This window comes from Dendrobates tinctorius, unplaced genomic scaffold (genome assembly GCF_039654945.1).
Source record: "Dendrobates tinctorius isolate UK_male_01 unplaced genomic scaffold, ASM3965494v1 ptg000138l, whole genome shotgun sequence".
NCBI lineage: Eukaryota > Metazoa > Chordata > Amphibia > Anura > Dendrobatidae > Dendrobates > Dendrobates tinctorius.
The window spans coordinates 23,017,541-23,037,133 of record NW_027361806.1 but is presented as its reverse complement, the minus strand read 5'-3'; the positions used below and the strand labels follow the sequence as shown (position 1 = coordinate 23,037,133).

Sequence of the window (19,593 nt, the reverse complement as noted above, 5' to 3'; positions counted from 1 at the left end):
GAGATCGGTCACATCTCAGTTCTAAGAGACGAATAAAACGATTAATTATGGAAGAGGACAAACTCGGCATCAAATTTACAGGAAACCTTCACACCGACCTTATAGCTGCAGCACAGCTCGTGTAGGGCGTTTTTGGGTGCCAGGAATCCCCAGGCCAAAACTGGACTTATCTGCTCGCAGACGGCGTAGAAATGGGCAAAAAATCCGTCTGGCGCCTGTGGGGGAAAAAAAGGAGCAAATATTACAATAATCTAATATATAAAGCTCAAAGTGTGTGTGTGTGTGTATATATATATATATATGTCCGGGATTGGCATCCGCACCGTCGCAGCTACAGCCACAAAATTTGGCACAGTCACACGTTTGGACCCCAAGTGTGTCCTAGGCTATGTTGTGAGGCGAAATTTTAACCCTGCACGTTCCAATTCACCAAACAATTTTGCCCCTATCTACATAATGGGGAAAAAGTGTGTGTGTGTATCAAGCCCCGCCCCTCATTATGATGTCATAATGGTTGCCATGGCGACGCTGATTCACATAGGTTGCAAGACCCGCCTGCTCATTTTGATGTGTGATGGGTATATGGGCACTGGACTATGGGATGGAGGATATGTATGATGGGTATATGGGCACTGGACTATGGGATGGAGGATATGTATGATGGGTATATGGGCATGGGACTATGGGATGGAGGATATGTATGATGGGTATATGGGCACGGGACTATGGGATGGAGGATGTGTGATGGGTATATGGGCACGGGACTATGGGATCGTGGATATGTATGTTGGGTATATGGGCATGGGACTATGGGATGGAGGATGTGTGAAGGGTATATGGGCATGGGACTATGGGATGGAGGATGTGTGATGGGTATATGGGCATGGGACTATGGGATGGAGGATATGTATGATGGGTATATGGGCACAGCCTATAGGATGGCGGATATGTATGATGGGCATATGGGCACGGGACTATGGGATGGAGGATAATTATAATTTGCTATTACTAACCACAGTTAGTTACTATGCTCGGGCAGCGCCGGGCTCTTCAGCTAGTTAGTAATAAATGTCAGTCCTATAAACTCCCCCATCATCTTCAGCTGGTGATCGATTCTGCGCACATCTGCGCCATTTATAACAGAAACCGCCATACACAGATCCGGAGCCGTCATACACCAATGGTGCCGACAGACCTCCCTGAATCAGAACGGGTTCGCCATGGATTTTATGAAATATGCAGAAAGCTCACACTGGAAACAGCTTTCATCAGAAACATGGATTTTTGTGAGAACTCACCGTAAAATCCTTTTCTCCGAGACGCTCATTGGGGGACACAGAGACTGTGGGTGTGTGCTTCTGCCGTCTGGAGGCTGACACTAAGTATACAAAAAAAGAGTTAGCTCCTCCTCCGCCGCATACACCCTCGCCCCCAGACCGGGCGTAACTCAGTTTAGTGCATAAGCAGTAGGAGAACGCGCCTTAAACTCAGGCAAGAAATTATACGTCTGAAAAAGGGGCCACCCTAATCCTTACACAAGGATTTGTATAACTCAAAATAAGTAAATGCCAACTGGCTAATAGGGTGGGTGCTGTGTCCCCCAATGAGCGTCTCGGAGGAAAGGATTTTACGGTGAGTACTCACAAAAATCCATGTTTCTCCTTCGTCTCATTGGGGGACACAGAGACTGTGGGACGTTCTAAAGCAGTCCTCTGGGCGGGATCTTAGCTCACCCAATCCATGCTAATTTGCGCCCCTGATTAGAGGTGCGCAACTGCTGCCTGGAGAATCTTTCTTCCCAGGCTTGCATCCGAGGATGCCTGGGTATGTACGTTATAATGTTTGACAAACGTATGCAAACTGGACCAGGTAGCTGCTTTGCACACCTGCTCCGCTGAAGCCTGGTGTCGCAGTGCCCATGAGGCACCCACTGCTCGAGCCGAGTGTGCCTTGATCCCTGCCGGAACCGGCGTGCCACTGATTTGATAAGATTCTTGGACCGTCAGGCGAACCCATCTGGCCAAAGTCGCTCTGGACGCAGCGAGCCCCTTCCGCCGCCCTTCTGGAATCACGAAGAGAGTCTGTCTGGCGGAATGGCGCTGTCCTTGTCACATACCTCCTAAGGGCTCTTACCAGATCCAGGGTGTGCAATGCCTTTTCTACCCTGTGCACCGGTGCCGGGCAAAACGAGGGTAAGACAATGTCTTCGTTGATATGGAATGCAGACACAACCTTCGGCAAGAAGGGAGGAGCTGGCCTTAAAACTACCTTATCTTTATAAAAGGTCAGGAACGGCAGTTTACAAGATAAGGCCGCCAATTCCGAAACCCGCCTAATAGACGTTATAGCTACCAGAAAAACGACCTTTCTGGACAGGTAAGGTAAGGAGACTTCTTGCAATGGTTCGAAAGGAGCCTCCTGAAGGGCCCTGAGCACCAAGTTCAGGTCCCATGATTCCGTCGGCGCCTTATAGGGGGGTACTAAATGTGCGACCCCCTGCATAAACGTCCTAACCTGCCAGACGGAAGCGACTTTTCGTTGGAAAAGCACCGACAGGGCCGAGATTTGCGTTCTGAGCGAACTTGGAGCCAATCCCGCGTCCAGCCCTGCCTGCAGAAAAGCCAGTACGTTGGGGATCGAAAAAACCAGAGGAGCCACTCCGCGATCCCTACACCAACGGAAAAAAACTTCCCAAGTCCGGTGATATACTCTCGCCGAGGAAGGCTTTCGGGCACTCACCATCGTGGCCGCCACATCGCGCCTGAATCCTGCCTGTGTTAACAGCCAAGATTCAATGGCCACACCGTCAAACACAGGGCCCCTAAGTTCGGATGGCAGATCGGCCCCTGGGACAGTAAGTCCGGCCGATCTGGGAGACGCCAAGGTACGTCCACCACTAGTTGAACCAGATCTGCATACCAGGCCCGCCGGGGCCAGTCTGGGGCCAGCAGAATTGCTGGAACCTTCTCTCTCCTTATTTTTCTGATGACTCTTGGAAGCAGAGGCAGTGGGGGAAACAAGTACGGGAGACGAAACTGGCTCCACGGAAGCACCAGAGCGTCTGCTGCGATTGCCTGCGGGTCGAGGGATCGAGCGACAAACCTTTGTACTTTGGCGTTCTCTCTGGATGCCATAAGGTCCACGTCTGGTGTCCCCCACCGTTGGCAGATCTGTTGAAAGACCTCGGGGTGCAGGGACCATTCCCCTGCCGCGACCCCCTGTCGGCTGAGAAAATCTGCCGCCCAGTTTTCGACTCCCGGAATGTGCACCGCTGAAATTACCACGTGGTTCTTCTCTGCCCAACGCAGTACCAGCCCAACCTCGCGCATGGCTGCCTGGCTGCGCGTGCCCCCTTGATGGTTGACATATGCTACTGCTGTAGCATTGTCCGACTGAATGCGCACCGGCCGGTGTCTCAGCAAACGCTGAAAATGTTGCAGGGCCAATCGTATTGCTCGTATCTCCAGAATGTTGATCGGGAGAATTACCTCCCGAATGGACCACCGCCCCTGGGCTGTGTGACTCTGGAAAACTGCTCCCCAACCATGCAGGCTTGCATCGGTCGTCACCACCAACCACTGTTCCGGGGGAAAAGGTTTCCCCTGGACCAGAGACGAGTCGCGAGTCCACCATCGGAGTGATTGCCGGACCGGCGGAGACAACTTGCACCGATGACTGAGAGACAGCAGCCTCCGGTCCCATGCTGACAAGAACGCATGCTGAAGCGGACGGAGATGGAACTGGGCTAACGGGATTGCCTCCATCGCCGCCACCATTCTGCCCAACACACTCATGCCGTACCGGATGGATCTGGTGCCTGGCTGTAGAAGGCTCCGTACCCCATGCTTGATCCTTCGCGCCTTGTCCTGAGGGAGGATCACCAGCCCCCGGGAGGTGTCGAAAACCATGCCTAGGAATACGATTCTCTGGGCTGGAACCAAGGACGACTTGTTTTGATTGATCAACCAGCCTAGACGGGCCAGGGTATCCAGTGTGATACTGACATTCCCCTGGCACGCCTGAAACGACGGCCCCTTTACCAAAAGGTCGTCCAGGTACGGTAGTACCGTTATGCCCCGTGCATGCAGGATGGCCATAACCACCGCCATTATCTTTGTAAAGACTCTGGGGGCAGTGGCCAAACCGAAGGGCAGAGCCACAAATTGGAAATGTCGCCCTCCGATCGCAAAACGCAGGAACCTCTGGTGTGGAGGAAATATCGGAATGTGTAGATATGCATCCTGCACATCGATCGAGGCTAGGAATTCCCCTGGATCCATGGCTGCAATGACCGAGCGGAGAGACTCCATCCGGAACCGCCTGACCCTGATGACTTTGTTCAGGATCTTTAGATCCAGTACTGGCCTCACAGTCCCGTCTTTTTTGGGGACCGAAAACAGGTTGGAGTAAAAACCTTGCGTCTCTTCGCCTTGCGGCACTGGGACAATGACCCCTTTGCGCTGTAGCGTCATTATAGCCTGTAACAAATCTTCCGCCTGCGATTCTGTCCCGGAAAGTCGGGAACGGAAGAATCGCTGTGGCGGGAGTCCGACAAACTCTATCTTGTCCCCGGACGATATCAATTCCGCCACCCAAGCGTCGCGTGCCACTGCGACCCAAACGTGGCTGAACCCTAGTAGGCGTCCGCCCACTCTGTCGTCTGTAGGTACGAAGCGCCTCGAGTCATTTTGCTGGAGGCTTTTGGGATCTGGCCCCCCTCGCTCTGGGCAAACGGCCTCGGCCTCTACCCAGCGGATTGGCCCTGTAAGAGGTTTGCCTTTCCCTACTCTGGCCATCGTTTGCGGAGGAGGATGCCCTGGCCGAAGTCCCCCCCAGGGGCTACGAAAGGGCCGAAAACGCCTCTGCGTTTGCCTGAATGCCGGGCAACTCCTCTGCTGCGGGAGGAAACTACTTCTCCCCACTGTGGCTTCTGAGATAAGCTTATCAAGCTTCTCACCGAACAACCGATTGCCCTGAAAAGGCAATGAGGTTAAGGATTTTTTAGAGATAGAATCCGCTTTCCACAACCTCAGCCATAATGCTCGCCTAATGGCGATCGCATTTGCTGCTGCCACAGCCGAACACTCGGCCGCGTCCAGTGAGGCGCTGATGAGATAATCACTCGCTCCTGATATCTGATTTGCCACCTCCAAGACCTCCGCGGGCAGATCCCTGTCTTGGAGGGCCTTATGCAGAGCGTCCGCCCATGAAACCATGGCCTTAGCCACCCAAGTTGCCGCAAAGGAGGGGGCCAGAGCCGACCCTGCTGCCTCATACACCGAGCGGGCAAGCCCCTCTATGAGGCGATCAGTTGGGTCCTTGATGGAAGAAACACTGGGTATCGACAATAGCGATCTTGATGCTAAACGTGATACCGGTGGGTCCACTACTGGCGACTCCACCCATCCTTTATGGAGCTCAGGAGGAAACGGATACTTTGCTTGCAGCACTTTTTGCATTGCAAAACGCTTATCCGGGTGTTCTCTATGTTTCTGGACTAGATCCTCGAACTCCAGATGCGTGGCAAACCTTCTATGCGGTCGCCTGGTTTTCTTGAAGGAGACCTTGTGACCTGAGGCCGTGGACACATCGTCCTCGATCTCTAATGTCTGGTTGACTGCCTCAATGAGGCTGTCCACCGAGTCTTGGTACCCCAGGCTTTCTAGATTCCAGGCCTCCTCCTCCTCGCCCTCATCCTGATCGCTCCCTGAGCTCAGCGACGGGGAACGAGATGCCCTAATACCCGCCGCCGAAGCCCCGGAGGGCCCGGCCGACGGGGAACGAGTTCTTTTGCCATGAGCTTGTCTGGTACTGGAGCGGCCTCTAACGGTCGGAGGGTCCTGAGACGTGGACGAGCTGTCTTCCGCTGGCAGACCACCATCCTTGTCCCTGCCCGGGCCTCGAAGGGATTCAATTGCCCTTGTAAGGGACAACATAGAATGCGATAAAGACACCGCCCATTCCGGGGGGTCCTGACCCCTGGGCTCTGAAACAGTGGGGGGCTCCTGGGCGCGCTCCGACTCGCAGGCTTCACAAAATTTACCCGCCTGCGCCTTTGGCAGCCTGACCTTTGCCAGACATATTGCCCAAGCTTGAAGGTAGGGTAGAAGGAGGAGGAGGGTAACCCCTTCCTTGACTACCAGTGCGGCTCTCGAAACGGGGTTGCACTCACCCACAGGTAACGTTCCACTCCTGTTGAACGACCGCGGAAATGCGAGGGGGGTGGGGGGGGCGGGAGTTTCCGCTCCGGTACTGTGTGCGCCCGCCGCTCTCCACCCCCTGGGCTGAGCCGTACCGGAAGTCAGTGGGCGGGTCTTCCGGCTACCACCGGAAGTCGGCGGGCGGGGCCTCGCGCGGTACCCACGGACTTCCTCATGCAGCGGGGGCCGCGGCCGCCGGCGGGGCTTCCGGCCGCACTCCGGTACACGGGGCGTGCGGCGTCACTCGCCGGGGGCAGCACCGGGTTCCGAAAACTTGCGGTGCGCTCCGGGAGAGAGGCGGACCTCCCCATTATCAAAGGTGAGCAGGGCGTTCCGCCGTGGGGGCTCTCTTGGGGTGCTCTCAACTCCATCCCCGGGCAGGGAGGGGGAGGCTTCTGGTATCGGGACGAATCTTCGATCCCTCGGCTCACCTGCGCCTCCAACTCAACCCCTGGTCTCACTACCTAGGGGTGGAAGGGGCCTCAATGAATCGCGTTGCAGGAGAGGAACAACGTGGAGGGTCGCTCACACGTGCTCGCCCGTTGAGGTTATGGGGAAACCGAATCCTCTTATCAGGATGCGTTGCCGCCTCTTTACAAAATAAAAAAGAAAAATGGTTGTCTGGGGAAAAGTCCCAGATGTGTCCCTCGGTGCGGGAGAGGAAAACACGTGGAGGGTTACTCACACGTGGTCGCCCGTTGATGATTTGGAGAGATCGGACCCTCTCTATAGGATCCGTCGCCCCTGTCTTATCTTCATAGAGAAGAAGAAAAAAAAAAAAAAAATCTAGTCTGGAGCTCCAGACTGCGTGTGCCTCCATCAGACACTAAGCAAAAACTGAGTTACGCCCGGTCTGGGGGCGAGGGTGTATGCGGCGGAGGAGGAGCTAACTCTTTTTTTGTATACTTAGTGTCAGCCTCCAGACGGCAGAAGCACACACCCACAGTCTCTGTGTCCCCCAATGAGACGAAGGAGAAAAGCCCTTTGAGAACTCGTCAGGTGTCATTTGTGACTCTGCCGTCTGAGTGAAGACATGAAAACATTTCACAGCAAGATTTTTTCTTCTCCGTGTAGGACAAAGGCCACATTTTTGCTGGTTTTCTGCTAACAGACAGCCCTGCACTATGGGAGCTCACATTACATAGGGTTGTCTGGGCACTTACATACTACAAAGGAAAAAAAACTCAGAATGTTACAAAATAATAAAACATAGGATAAGTTCACATGAAGCATTTTTTTTCGTGTGGAGTTTACAGTAGCAGCAAAATAAATGAGCTTTCCAATATCTCATTCACATGGTGCGTTTCTTTTTTCTTGCATTTTTTGACCTGCGGTGCGTTTATTTTTATTTTTTTTTCCCAACACATCCCCTGTCGCTCCCCTATTCTTTTCAGGCCTCTAGCCATCACTTTACTTCCCTCTCTAGGTGTAGCTAGGATGTGTTGGTCACCTCCACGATCAGTGAGTGGCTGCAGCGGTCACGCGTCCATCCAGGCTATGTCGACTGTTTCTTCCTGTCCATTCAGTACACATGAATGCTCAGCTGAGTCAAGTGTGCATAAGTGAAGTCAGGATGTAAGTGGGAAAAGATCGCTGTATGTCGCTGCTACATCGCAGGATAATGCAAGAGAGGAGGGTCGCATTTTAACCCGCACCGCTCCTCGACAATCAAGTGGCAAGAAATCCACCTGGTTCCAATCCCATTCACTTGCATCATGCTGTGATGTAGCAGTTGCCGTGTAGCCCAAGCCTTAGTGCTGAGCTGTCAGGTGACATTGGAGTCTTTAGCAAGCCCCGTCCGTATGTCTTGTGCTCTAGATCCCTGTAGTAGTCTTTGTCAGTCATTGCATTAAAAAAACACTACAGCGAGACAACACTGCCGTAAATGGCTGATAACAGAGAGCGATAGCTAGCATCAAAAGGAATTTCATATACCGTAAAGCTGTAAAGCCTATATAATCATGACACATTAGGAAGCTATGCAAATTCCTTTGATCTGACCATTTTCAACATCACCAAGCCTGAAAACCCACAAAGAAGTACTTGTACCCACAGCTGAGAGTTTGTTACAATTTTATTCAGTCCAAACAGCTCAACACATCCGCAGCACCAATTCCTCTAGTTTGCTACAATGTATCATTGTAGGTAAATTGTTGCATACTGGAGCCCAGACTGGATACTTTTATACCAAACCCATCACCTGTGAGCAGGGGTTTATTCTCTGGATGTGAACGAGATGACGCTCATTCACTGACAGCAAGCAGAAATGTTAAAAGAAGAGAGGTTTCCATCAGAAAGTCTTACAATAAAGATTTATCTGTGTCACATCGGAAACACTTCTGTTCTGCAGCAAATGGGGACAGGACAAACTCTGGGTTTATAGAACAGTCAGCTGACAGAGGTCTTATAATCAGCCACAGGCTGACACGACAGATGGATCACAGGTGACAGCCGATAACAGGGGGTGAAGATGGCGGGCGCTGTACAAATGGTGGGCACTCGCCATCACAAGTGCTTCCCTGCACTCATTAATATCAGCGGATTTACTAGTACTGCACTAACTCCACCGCCTGGACAAGACGCCACTTACTGCTAGAGGGGGCGTCATTCTACAAAAAAGACCATCGCCACATGTGATCATAAAATATGTAGTGTTTGGGACCCCCTGAATGATCCGTTCAATAACCACTGCTAAAAGAGGAGCAACTGTCCCACAGGCAGCGGCTGCATACCTTCATCTGTCGCCTCTTTTCCTTGAGAACGGACCAGCAGCTGGAGGCGACCGCCTGGGGGCAACAAAAGCGACAAAAACAACTGAATAAACATGAAACCTAAATATACAGAAGGGATAATCAACACAAATTACACAATAAAAGCAGAAAACACCTAAGAAGTAATTTATCCTATGTCCAGACCTTCTGGAGGCTCCATAATGGACCCCATAATAGTGAGCTGGGGTACGGCACTGCCGATCTTTTACCTTAGGTATACGAAAAGTCAAATCACTGATATCATTAGGGTTTTTGCAACCTGTAAGAATTTTGTAAAAATGATTGCCAGTAGTGTGAAATAGCAAAAACCATTACCAGAAATGCCCTTTGTCTTAGTCTGTATGAAGTCAGCAGGTGAAAGCTGCAGTCATACAGCGGTCACCGGCCGTACTACATCACCGCTCAGCCATGATGCCAGTAGTGCTGCTGCGGCCACTAATTGATTAGTCATCCCAGCTAATCAAAAGAAAGCAGTGTAGCTATTAGTCCTCAGCGGCCACAGATTACTGACGTGGACGATGGACCCGTGGCTTTTCACCAACTCTAACGGCCATTAATTGACTGCAGCGGTTCTGTGAAAAAGAGAAAAAAAAACACTTGGGAGAGCTGCATAAGGGTCAGTGCTGGATCATTGGTGGGAGGACTGGGTGAGAGTGATTGACAATATTGTAAAAGAATGAAACGGTCATTTTTACAAAAAGTTGGAAAACCCCTTTAATGAACAGACTTCTTAATTTTGATGGATTAGATTATATTCTAAATTGATGATGTGGATCTAGCACAAAGAGGAAATCCCTTCTTCCCTCATATATTGTTTTGTAATCCAATTCTGGCTTTGGCTTAAAATCTGCATTTGTATATCGATCACACTACAGGCAATTGCTCGGAGTGCAATTCCATAATAGAAATTTTGCTTTAGTTTTAGTGTCACATGGAGTGAGACGCAGTCCGGGAAGGAGTGGGAGCTGCGGCTCCTGATAATTGAAGACACCGGCCTGGCTTTTGGGCAGATGTGTCTATGGCGCTTCTCTCTCTGCTCGTATGTTTTGCATTCTTCTGCCGTTTTACTGTGTCCTCTGCCAAACTGAGCGCATTAAAACCAAGACGACCATTCCAACAAAAAAACAGAGGAATGTGGAGAAGCCATATGATACTTTTTTTTTTTCTTAAATGTTTCTGATGCCAAAACATTAAATAGTTTATTCAGTAATTTGCCCAAATATGGACTCAAGAAATAATGTAAGGATGCGGCAGATACGGTACAGTTCACAGCACCAGGCGGCTTCCTTTCCTCCTGTAGGACCGGAGACTACAACAGTAGTTACTCCCTAATTACCATACAACATGGGGGGAGGGGGAATCAAATCCTTCCTAATGCTGTGCACAGATCTGACCGCAGGGACCACTGGGGATCGCTCTGCATTTTGTGCTGAGATATAGCTGGATGAGACCCTCAATGCACAGCAGACCACAGAGCACGGAGATGAACCGGTCAGAAAATATACGCTCTCAATGTCATAGGCTCTATTCACATTACAGCCTACAAATACGGCAATTGTATCCACCAGTCAATAGGACCGCACCAGAAGCCCGTTTCGCACCTAGCTTCGTTCGCATCCCTTGACAAAGCTATGTGCGAAACGCTCGGATGCGGTTCCTTCATTGACTGGTGAGAGTCTTTTATGCCACTGTGCAGGTTTACATATCTTATTTATGGGACTTATACTCTTTCCACTCCATAATAATAATATTAATAATCTTTATTTTTATATAGCGCTAACATATTCCGCAGCGCTTTACAGTTTGCACACATTATCATCACTGTCCCCGATGATACCTTACTTTGACATACTGAGGATTTTTCACACTTTATGTTATCCTATATACACTGGTATCCCTCCATAATATTGTGATTATATTTTGCACACTTTATTAAACCATTGAATTTACCCCCATTTTACTATCTAGGTACCTGTCACACAGTACTAAGCTTATACTTATATAACTTGTATCACGCTGCTTATATTACTCTTACTCAGCTTTAACTTGTGGCCTACATTTTTTATTTAATTACAGTTTTAATGAAATGTATTTTTTATCTTGAGGTTACTGTTGCCTCGCACTTATGCCTCATAGGTTTTTCTTCTATTTCTATGTGGTAATTGGCCTATTTACCCCTATGCTCAATATATATATATTTATGTAGCTCTACAGATTATAAGGTAAAACCAATGGAGAAATCCAAAACCACAACTCGTTCCATAAAAAAAAAAACAAAAAAAAACACAAGCCCTGATTCTGCTATGACGATGGAAAAATAATAAGTTATGGCTCCTGGAAAAAGAGAAGGAAAATAAGTAAAAATTGTCTGCATCAATATGGGATAAAAAAAAAAAAAAAAAAACTGTCCCAGATTTTATATATATATATATATATGTAAAGGGTTTTTCCAGTTTGTGGTAAATGAAGCGTTTCTACTTATAACGCAAAGTCCTGCAGCTTTCTAAATTCCAACAGGCTCCATTTATCACAATAGTGAACTAGGCCTCATCACCCCTAGCAACCAATCAGCGATCAGCTTTCATCTCATTAACTGCTCTGGGGAAATGAACGAGGAGTTGTGATTGGTTGCTAGGAGCAATCAGGAGAATCTCTTTCATCACTGGGCCTCATTCCCATAAATCCGTCCTGGGAGGCCTCGGCAGCCATCAGCCAGTGTGTACAGGCCGCTCTGCACTGGATCACACTTTGTGCTGACAGCTTCCTGCCAAGAGTGACAGCACCATAGCCCGGACATGTCCGCTCTTCATCTGCCGCCACTTGGGCTGACAATGTTCCTATCAGCCATTATCTGCGGACGCCGTTAGTGGCGACCTATATATAGAGGAAACTCACCGTTTCCCTAAAGGAGGAGTTCAGCCAGCGATTCTTCACAACATTCTGGATCGACAATGGCGGATTCTCCAGATCTTCTAAAGAGTCCATCACAATGAAGTCCCAGAAGATGTCGTAAAAATTGATATTCTTCACCTGAAAGAGAAGAATCGGACGTGAAGGACAATATGAGACTGGTGACCATACAGGACAGTCACCTCAATCTGCCATACAGACATCCTGGACTTGTGTTTTCAGCCTGATAATCTAGAAAGCCAATGCAATTAACGTCTGGTAATCTGGAATATACGCTAGTATGGACTGCAACATGTGCTGGACTATCAGATGTAACTTAACCCCTTATCGATGTGTACAAATATGGCGGATAACGGCATAAAGCAAGCTCAGGAGCAGCGTTTACAACATCAGCACCCGAGAGTTACTGGCGCAATCAAAGCCAGCTCCAATCGCAGAAGTTCAACCTCTTCGATGCAGCTATCAATTGTGACAGCAGCATTTAGGGGGTTAAGAATGGGGATGATCTCTTCAGACACCCATCATCCGCCCAATGATGCGATTGCAGGGTGCTAATGGGTTGCCATGTCAGCTGTCTGCCATGTTACTACTTCTATAAAGCCCAGACCAGTATTTATACAATACACTGCCACAATACGGTATTATATAGGCAATCAAGTAATCGCAGGTTCAAGTCACCGAAGGGTTCTAAAACAAATTTAAATAACATTTAAAAAATATGCAAAAAACAAAGAAAGTGGAAATAATTAAAAATAAACTGCACATATTAGTTATTGCCCCATTACTAATAAAAATATAAAATTATTCATCGCATATAGTTAAAACCAAAATGGAAAAAAATGGCAGAATTGCTATATTTTTTGTGGAGGTGGGGGGGGGGGGGGGAAGTCAATTCCCCACAAATTTAGGAATAAAAGAGACTGAAAACCCCAAAATGTTACCAAGAAAAACTAGAGGTCGTTCTTTAAAAAAAAACCCAAAAAAAAAAACCACACAAACCCTCATATAACTCAATTGAGCTATTCACTGAATTAGAAAAAGAAAAAAAAAAAAGTTCTGGCTCTCAGAATATGGTGGCTGATGACAGTTTTAATTAGTAAAAAAAGCAACAAAAATGTATCAATTTGGTAACCACTATTGACCGGTAAAAACATCTTACTAGGTATATTTTGCCTCAAAGAAAACACTGCAAAAACTAACGGTGGAATTGCGGGGTTTTTTTTTCAATTCCACCCAACTTTTCACCACATTTTTCAGTACTTTATATGGTAAAATGAATGGTGTAATTCAAAACTGCAATTTATTTTGAAAAACAAACACAAAAAAGACAAGCCCTCAACGCTATTTCAAAGGGGAAAAAAATAAAATAAAAAAGTTCTGGCTCTTAGAAAAAGTAGAGGAAACGAAGGTACCTTGTCACAAAGAAGAGATGAATCGCTGGGATCGGAGCCATTGAAGATATATCAGGTTATTATGACCTGAGCCTATACAGCTAGGATTAGGGCTGTCATAACCTGCTGGCACATCTAGGACCACTGTGGATGTCATATTCCTGCCCATACTGCTCCTATCACTGATTAGTAATATGATCTTTTTTAATGCTCCCGGGACTCACCCCTCGTCCAAACAGCTCATTTTCTATGGTGGACCAGGAGTCGGGATAGCTCAGAAAGCGCATCATCTCGTCATAAGCAGCTTCAAACTTCCTAGGATTCTACAAATATGCAGAACGCAGGTAAGTGAAAAATGCATCAGTTCATTTGTTCTTAAATTCCACAGCCACATTTAAAAAATAAAACAATGAGGTCACCCGCAAAGTGAAGTTGCCTGCAAATTGTAGTAATGCCACCAGCAAACCACAGTAATTACTCCCGCAAACTAAAATGATGTCACTAGCTGTATGCAAGAAGCTTCTGAACGCCCTCTTGTGGCGGCGGAAGGTGGCAAAAATTTATTACTTTACCCGCTCTGACTGCCAAAGAAGAAGAACGTTTCTGAAATTTTTAGATTAAAAAAACCCACCACATAATGGGGGCCTTCCTTGTAGGGGTTTCGTGCTGTACATATTTTATAGGATACACGTTTATTTTCAGCTAATACCTTCTGCACTGCACTTTGCACTATACTGTGAACGCAGCGAGTGCTCGCTTTCATTTTTTGCCGATGACAACGTACCTTTTTGGCCTTGATGATCAAAGAGGATAAGATTTTTCTGCCGAAGTTCATTAAAAATTCCCTGTTTTCGGCTTTTGAGAGTATCATCTGTAAAAGGGAATGTCAGAATCAGACACGGCAGGACTCCACCGTGATCTCGGGAACCACTGCGATAAATTAGATGTGTCAAGGGTGGCCGTCCTAATATCACCGCTAATCAAAATAGCAAACGGAAGTGCGATATCAATCACCGCCTCCCGGACTCACATCAACTTCTGCCTGGCAGCGAAAGATGTAGGGGTTGTCTTAGCAAGACTGGCATGAGCCGCCTGGCACGCTGCCCACTACCACTGTGCTCACAGGCTATGCCATCTGCCGAGCGGCTGCTGCCATTGATGCTCAATGGTCATGGGCAGCAATGGCTTCAGCTGCAGCCTACTGACGGATATAACGGGTCTGCACACTCCTCCTGAAATACTCTGTGCTGCTATAAATCAAAGAATTAAACACGGTTTCAAACAAAATCAGCACACTCCTCTATGGAAATGCTTTAGGCTACAAGATCAGCACACTATCCCTAAAATACTCGGCGCTGCTACACATTCAAACACAAAGCATGGATTCCTGTAGGATCAGAACACTCCTCTACTGAAATACTTGGTGTTGCTGCAAATACACATATGGGTTGTGGCCTCCTACAAAATTAGAACGCTCCTCTCCTGAAATGCTCTGTGCTGCTATAAATACATAGGCAGGTCACTGCCTCCTACAAGGTCAGTACACCCCTCCGCTGCTGCCATGCCTTTGGAGATAATCAAGCTGTAAGTAAATATAGCGATCTTCAGATGACCATGAAGTCTACATCCCCTGAATACAAGTTTACCTGAAAAGCCTGACGAATGCAGTGAAGCTTCGCGAGAAAATCGCTGTCCCCTCCGCACTCCAGCAAGTCGGTCCTAAAGAAATGGGAGCAAACACCGATCAATGTGCGCACGACGCAGCCTGCACAGAAACTGCAGAACGTCTCCACCGCTGCTCACCTTAGTGCTCTGCAGTATATCCTCCCCTCCTCTGCTAGCAACATGGCGTCCTCATACAGAGGGCGGTGGTAGAGGGAAGGCAAGTCAGTGGTCTCCATCATCTCTCGGTGCTCAGTGAGCTGTGGGAAGCAGAACATACGCCTTATATCAGTACAGGAAAGCTAAATACACTTACTGCAGATACAAACAATTCCAATAATCCAGAGAACCTGATTCAGCAGGTGGTGCATTACTGGCACCCTACTAATAACCTGTAATATAGCGCTAGTGTATTCTTTCACCACACTGATATTTTTCTAAGGCATTCCTACAATCGTATACAGGGAGCTCCCCCTGGTGGTGGTCGCTGGGAGAAATAATACTGTCATTTAACTCAATGTCTGTGAAAAGGCCGGTGAGCTCTGGAACAGAAAAACTCCTGTTCTTAAAAGGAAGGACACAGCTTTCCAATCCCAAAAAATTACAGGGACATACTCTACGTGGAAAAAAGTATAGTTCCCCAAGTCTTAATTACTGAATTTCAATTTATCCTTCTGTCTAATTGCCCCGGTTTATAACCTACGGCTCCTTACCCTGATGTATAACCTCCGGACCCCCGCCATACCATCCTGCTTTTACTAACATGTGATGTTAAGCAGCTGACTGATACTAGCGCAGTCTTGTAATATGAGCCACCGGGGTAACGCGTCCATCCATGACATTTCTTCCTCCATCACCTGTGAGTGATATTACTGAGACGTGGAAGTAACCGCAGCAGCTCGGCCATGAAGCAGAGACCCCGTAACGTTAGAGTGGGGGGCCGAGTGCTGAGGAGAACAGAAAAGTCTCTGCTGACCCCATAACTGCAGAGTCCAGACCTCCTCTGTATAAACACGGCGCCCCCGCCGGGAGCTTCATGGCCGAGCAGCTGCATGCAGCCGTACATTACCAAGCACAAGGTCGAGCATTGGAAGAAGTGGTGTAAAGCCGCCATCACTGGACTATGGAGGCTTGCAGTGCAGTGCAGTGATTGATCGCACTTCTCTATCTGTGGCTGATAGAGCAGTCTGGGTTTGGTGATTCCAGGAGGAGGTTACCCCGTGACTGCATTGTGCCCCCTGTACAGATGGAGGAGGATAATGCTATGTGCTGTTATCAGGGGGCGGTGTCAGACCCTCTTGGTTTGAGTAGAGAATGAAAAGTGTCAAAGAGACGTTTAGGGTTATTGGACAGTGAGGTTATTAGGGTGTTGAAATAGGTTTGTTTGGAGAAGTGAAGGGCAGTGTTGTATGTTCTAAGCATAAACTTATAATGGATGAAATCTTCGGGTAGGTTGGGTTTTCTCCACAGACGGTCGGCGCACCTGGAGCACCGCTGCAGGAAACATGTTTGCAGGGTGTGCCAGGGTTGTCGCCATCTGTGTTGTGGTGTTCTATTTATAGGGGGTGCAAATTCATCCAGGGAACTTTGAAGTGTTTCATTGTAATGCTTCAATGCAGAATCAGGACATGAGAGGGAGGAGATAGGGGCCAATGAAGACTGCAAGTTCATCATAAGTTTCTGGGTGTTAATGGCCTGTATGTTTCTATAAGTCTGGACAGTGGGGGTGACCTGAGCAGCCTGGCAGTTCTTGATAGAGAATGAAAGAAGATTGTGGTCAGAGAGCGGGAGAGGAGTTTGCAAAATCATCCACTGCACAAAGCCGAGAGAAGACCAAGTCGAGGGAGTTTCCGTCTTCATGCGTTGGAGAATTAGTAAGCTGCGAAAGGCCAAACGAGGAGGTTAGAGATAAAAGGTGAATAGCAGATGGGGAGAGGGGAAGAGCAATGGGGATGCTGAAATCTCCCATGATGAGGGTAGGGATGTCACAGGAGAGAAAATGTGGAAGCCATGTGGCAAAATGATCCAGGAACTGATGGGAGGGTCCGGGAGGACGATACACCACCGCCACTCGCATGGAGAAGGGGGTGTAGAGTCTGACGGCATGGACCTCAAAAGAAGGGAAGCCTAGTGAGGGTATTTGAGGGATAACCTGAAAGGTACATTTTGGTGATAGGAGCAAACCAACACCTCCACCTGCTCTATTGTCTGATCTTGGGGTATGAGAGAAGTGTAGTCCCCCGTATGAAAGAGCAGCAGCAGCGGTAGTGTCTGACTGCTGGATCCAGGTTTCAGTAAGAGCCAGAAGATTAAGAGAATTAGGAAAAAGGAAAAAGTCATGAATGAAGGAGAGTTTGTTACACACTGAGGGAGAATTCCAAAGGGCACAATTAAGAGAGACAGATGGCATGCAGGGAATATTAATAAGATTAGAGGGGTTTCTGAGTGTAGCAGTTGGGGGTTTGACTTTCTATAACATGGGGGACCAGGGTTGGGAGCAATGTCTCCTGCGACTAGGAGAAGGAGGATAGAAAGAGTGAGCAGATGGTTAAGTGATTTGTGAGAGCGTCTCATGTTGAATGGTGGGACTGCCTGGATCTATGCAATTTAACAATGTGAAAAGAGCGTGAGTGCTATACATAGGAGAGGAAAGGAGCGAGGGGCCGATATGGATGGAGTACAGAGAGTTAATGCCAGGGCGGTGGATGTGTGTGAATGCTGCGGCCAGGATATAAATTACACAAATGCATATGGTATATATTTGTTGTACTCCAAATGTACAGGGAGTAGATGTATATAAATGTCTTACCTGCCTCCTGCCCTGTCTAACTGCCATGTTATAACTGCCAGAAGTACTTTGATACATGTACTTTGATTACATGTGCATAAATGCCTGTCCCAAGCTATGTCTGAATATATAGCAGGCTAAGGCTTAGATTTTTTTTTTGTGCTCCCTCTCTTCTCGTTAATCAGTCAAACTAAATTGAGACAGCAGGACCCAATAAAATGTTGCGGTCAGATAAACAGATGTCCAGCACTACATGGATCATAAAGCACTTTGAAAAGTTTCTTGACCTCACAACATAAGGGGACAAGCAGAGTAAGTTGAAATAACTATATACCAGATATAAGCTTGCATAGTTGAAAACACATAGATAGCATTCAGGATTATCAACCTGATACTGATAGTCGCTCTATTCATGGTCTATGGGACTGCCAGAGATAGCAGAGCGCTGTATCTGATGGCCTCCAGCAGTACCATATATAATGAACAGAGCGGTGGTGCAAAAAGTGGGACAAAAACGCTCTCAAATGGTGAACTCCGGTGCTCCGTTCTTGGGATCAGTAGGGTTTCCAATGGACGGACTCCCCCCCCCCCCCCCCCCAAGTCTTCATCATGTTATTTTGTATCCAGTAGGGAGGTGATAACTTGCATTTATGATGTAACCCCTTTGAAATACTAGGTGTTTTTGGTACTCCAATATTGAAGGGCTATCCTTAAAAAATGTCCTCAGTGTCAAATAGGTTAGGGGTCGATTCCCAACACTCCCACTTATCCGCTAACTAAAGGGTCCACTTCATGAGCGGCCATCCCTCTAAAGTGGGAATACCAAGTTAAATAACACCCTGAACTGATGGGCGGAGGGCTAACTATTTGGATATGCACAGGAAGGTACTGGCAGGACAACCCCCTTATATGATTAGGGGTGGTTCGCGTACAGGCCGTACTTACACCCACCCCGGCTGACGGCCCCCTTCTCTCCATGTCTGTTCTCCAACTGTCAATTGCAACTGAAGCCATGCAGGAGCCGCACGGTCAACTGTCTCCTTATTGGGTTGGACTCTCCCAACAAAGCAGGGGCTGCAAACAAAAATGCCGTTAACCTGACTCACATGACTCTGGTGGCCGGTAAGGATCACATCAATGACCCATAGGCAATAATCAGCAATGGAAGAACGCTAATATTCTTCAATATTGGGAACGTGGGAACCGACAGCCTACTACATGCAACAGATGCATCCAACGGGGCAGGGCTCGGGACCACCTGGATAATCCCGTGTAATAGGGAGCCCAGCACTAGAGGTTTTCTCAATTGAAATGTATTTAAAGATAAATCTAATGAATAAATCAGGAAGCGTCTCAGCCGTACAGAAACCAAACCGCTCTTTTTGCCTTAATAATCAGATTTGTTTTTTAATCTGACCTTTATATACAGAGAGCCTGTGAAAACATGCAGGAGAGCGTGTCGTGTCCCTCTCGGGCCTGCAGGATATACCGCCATTGTCTATATGCAAAGAGATATTTTGAGATCCTGAAACATTTGGGAACAGCTGAATTCTTCAGCAAATGTTTTCCGTAAAAAAAATTCCTAGAAATCCAAGAGATTGGAAGGGAGGGGGAGGATGAAATGGGGTCCGGTGTCAAGTTCAACCAATATCTATTTTATTGCATTGTCTATAGAAACCGATTTATTATTACTGTCTCTCGCACATTGCAATCATTCCTCCTCGGGGCAGGGACGGAAGCTATACGTTATACCGGGAAGTCACAATCAATCAGAAAACTCATTGAGTTGACTTTAGTTTCCACATTGTGAATGTGTCAGGTCCTCAAACCTCTACTGTAAAGGCTCTGGGAGCAGCAGATTTCTGCAATGT

At 47.8% G+C, this 19,593-nt stretch overlaps 1 protein-coding gene across 7 annotated transcripts in view; it reads right to left on the bottom strand.

Moving 5' to 3' along the window:
- Positions 1-19,593, bottom strand: part of MIGA1 (mitoguardin 1) — a 42,237-nt gene that overhangs the window by 3,755 nt on the left and 18,889 nt on the right. For all 7 annotated transcript variants that reach the window (XM_073544852.1, XM_073544855.1, XM_073544859.1 and 4 more), the window contains 7 exons: positions 15,076-15,194; positions 14,919-14,991; positions 14,057-14,143; positions 13,497-13,595; positions 11,867-12,001; positions 8,933-8,986; positions 99-215 (listed from right to left, as the gene is read on the bottom strand). In XM_073544852.1, the coding sequence (XP_073400953.1) occupies positions 99-215; positions 8,933-8,986; positions 11,867-12,001; positions 13,497-13,595; positions 14,057-14,143; positions 14,919-14,991; positions 15,076-15,194 (684 nt within the window). The remainder of the gene's footprint in view (positions 1-98; positions 216-8,932; positions 8,987-11,866; positions 12,002-13,496; positions 13,596-14,056; positions 14,144-14,918; positions 14,992-15,075; positions 15,195-19,593) is intronic.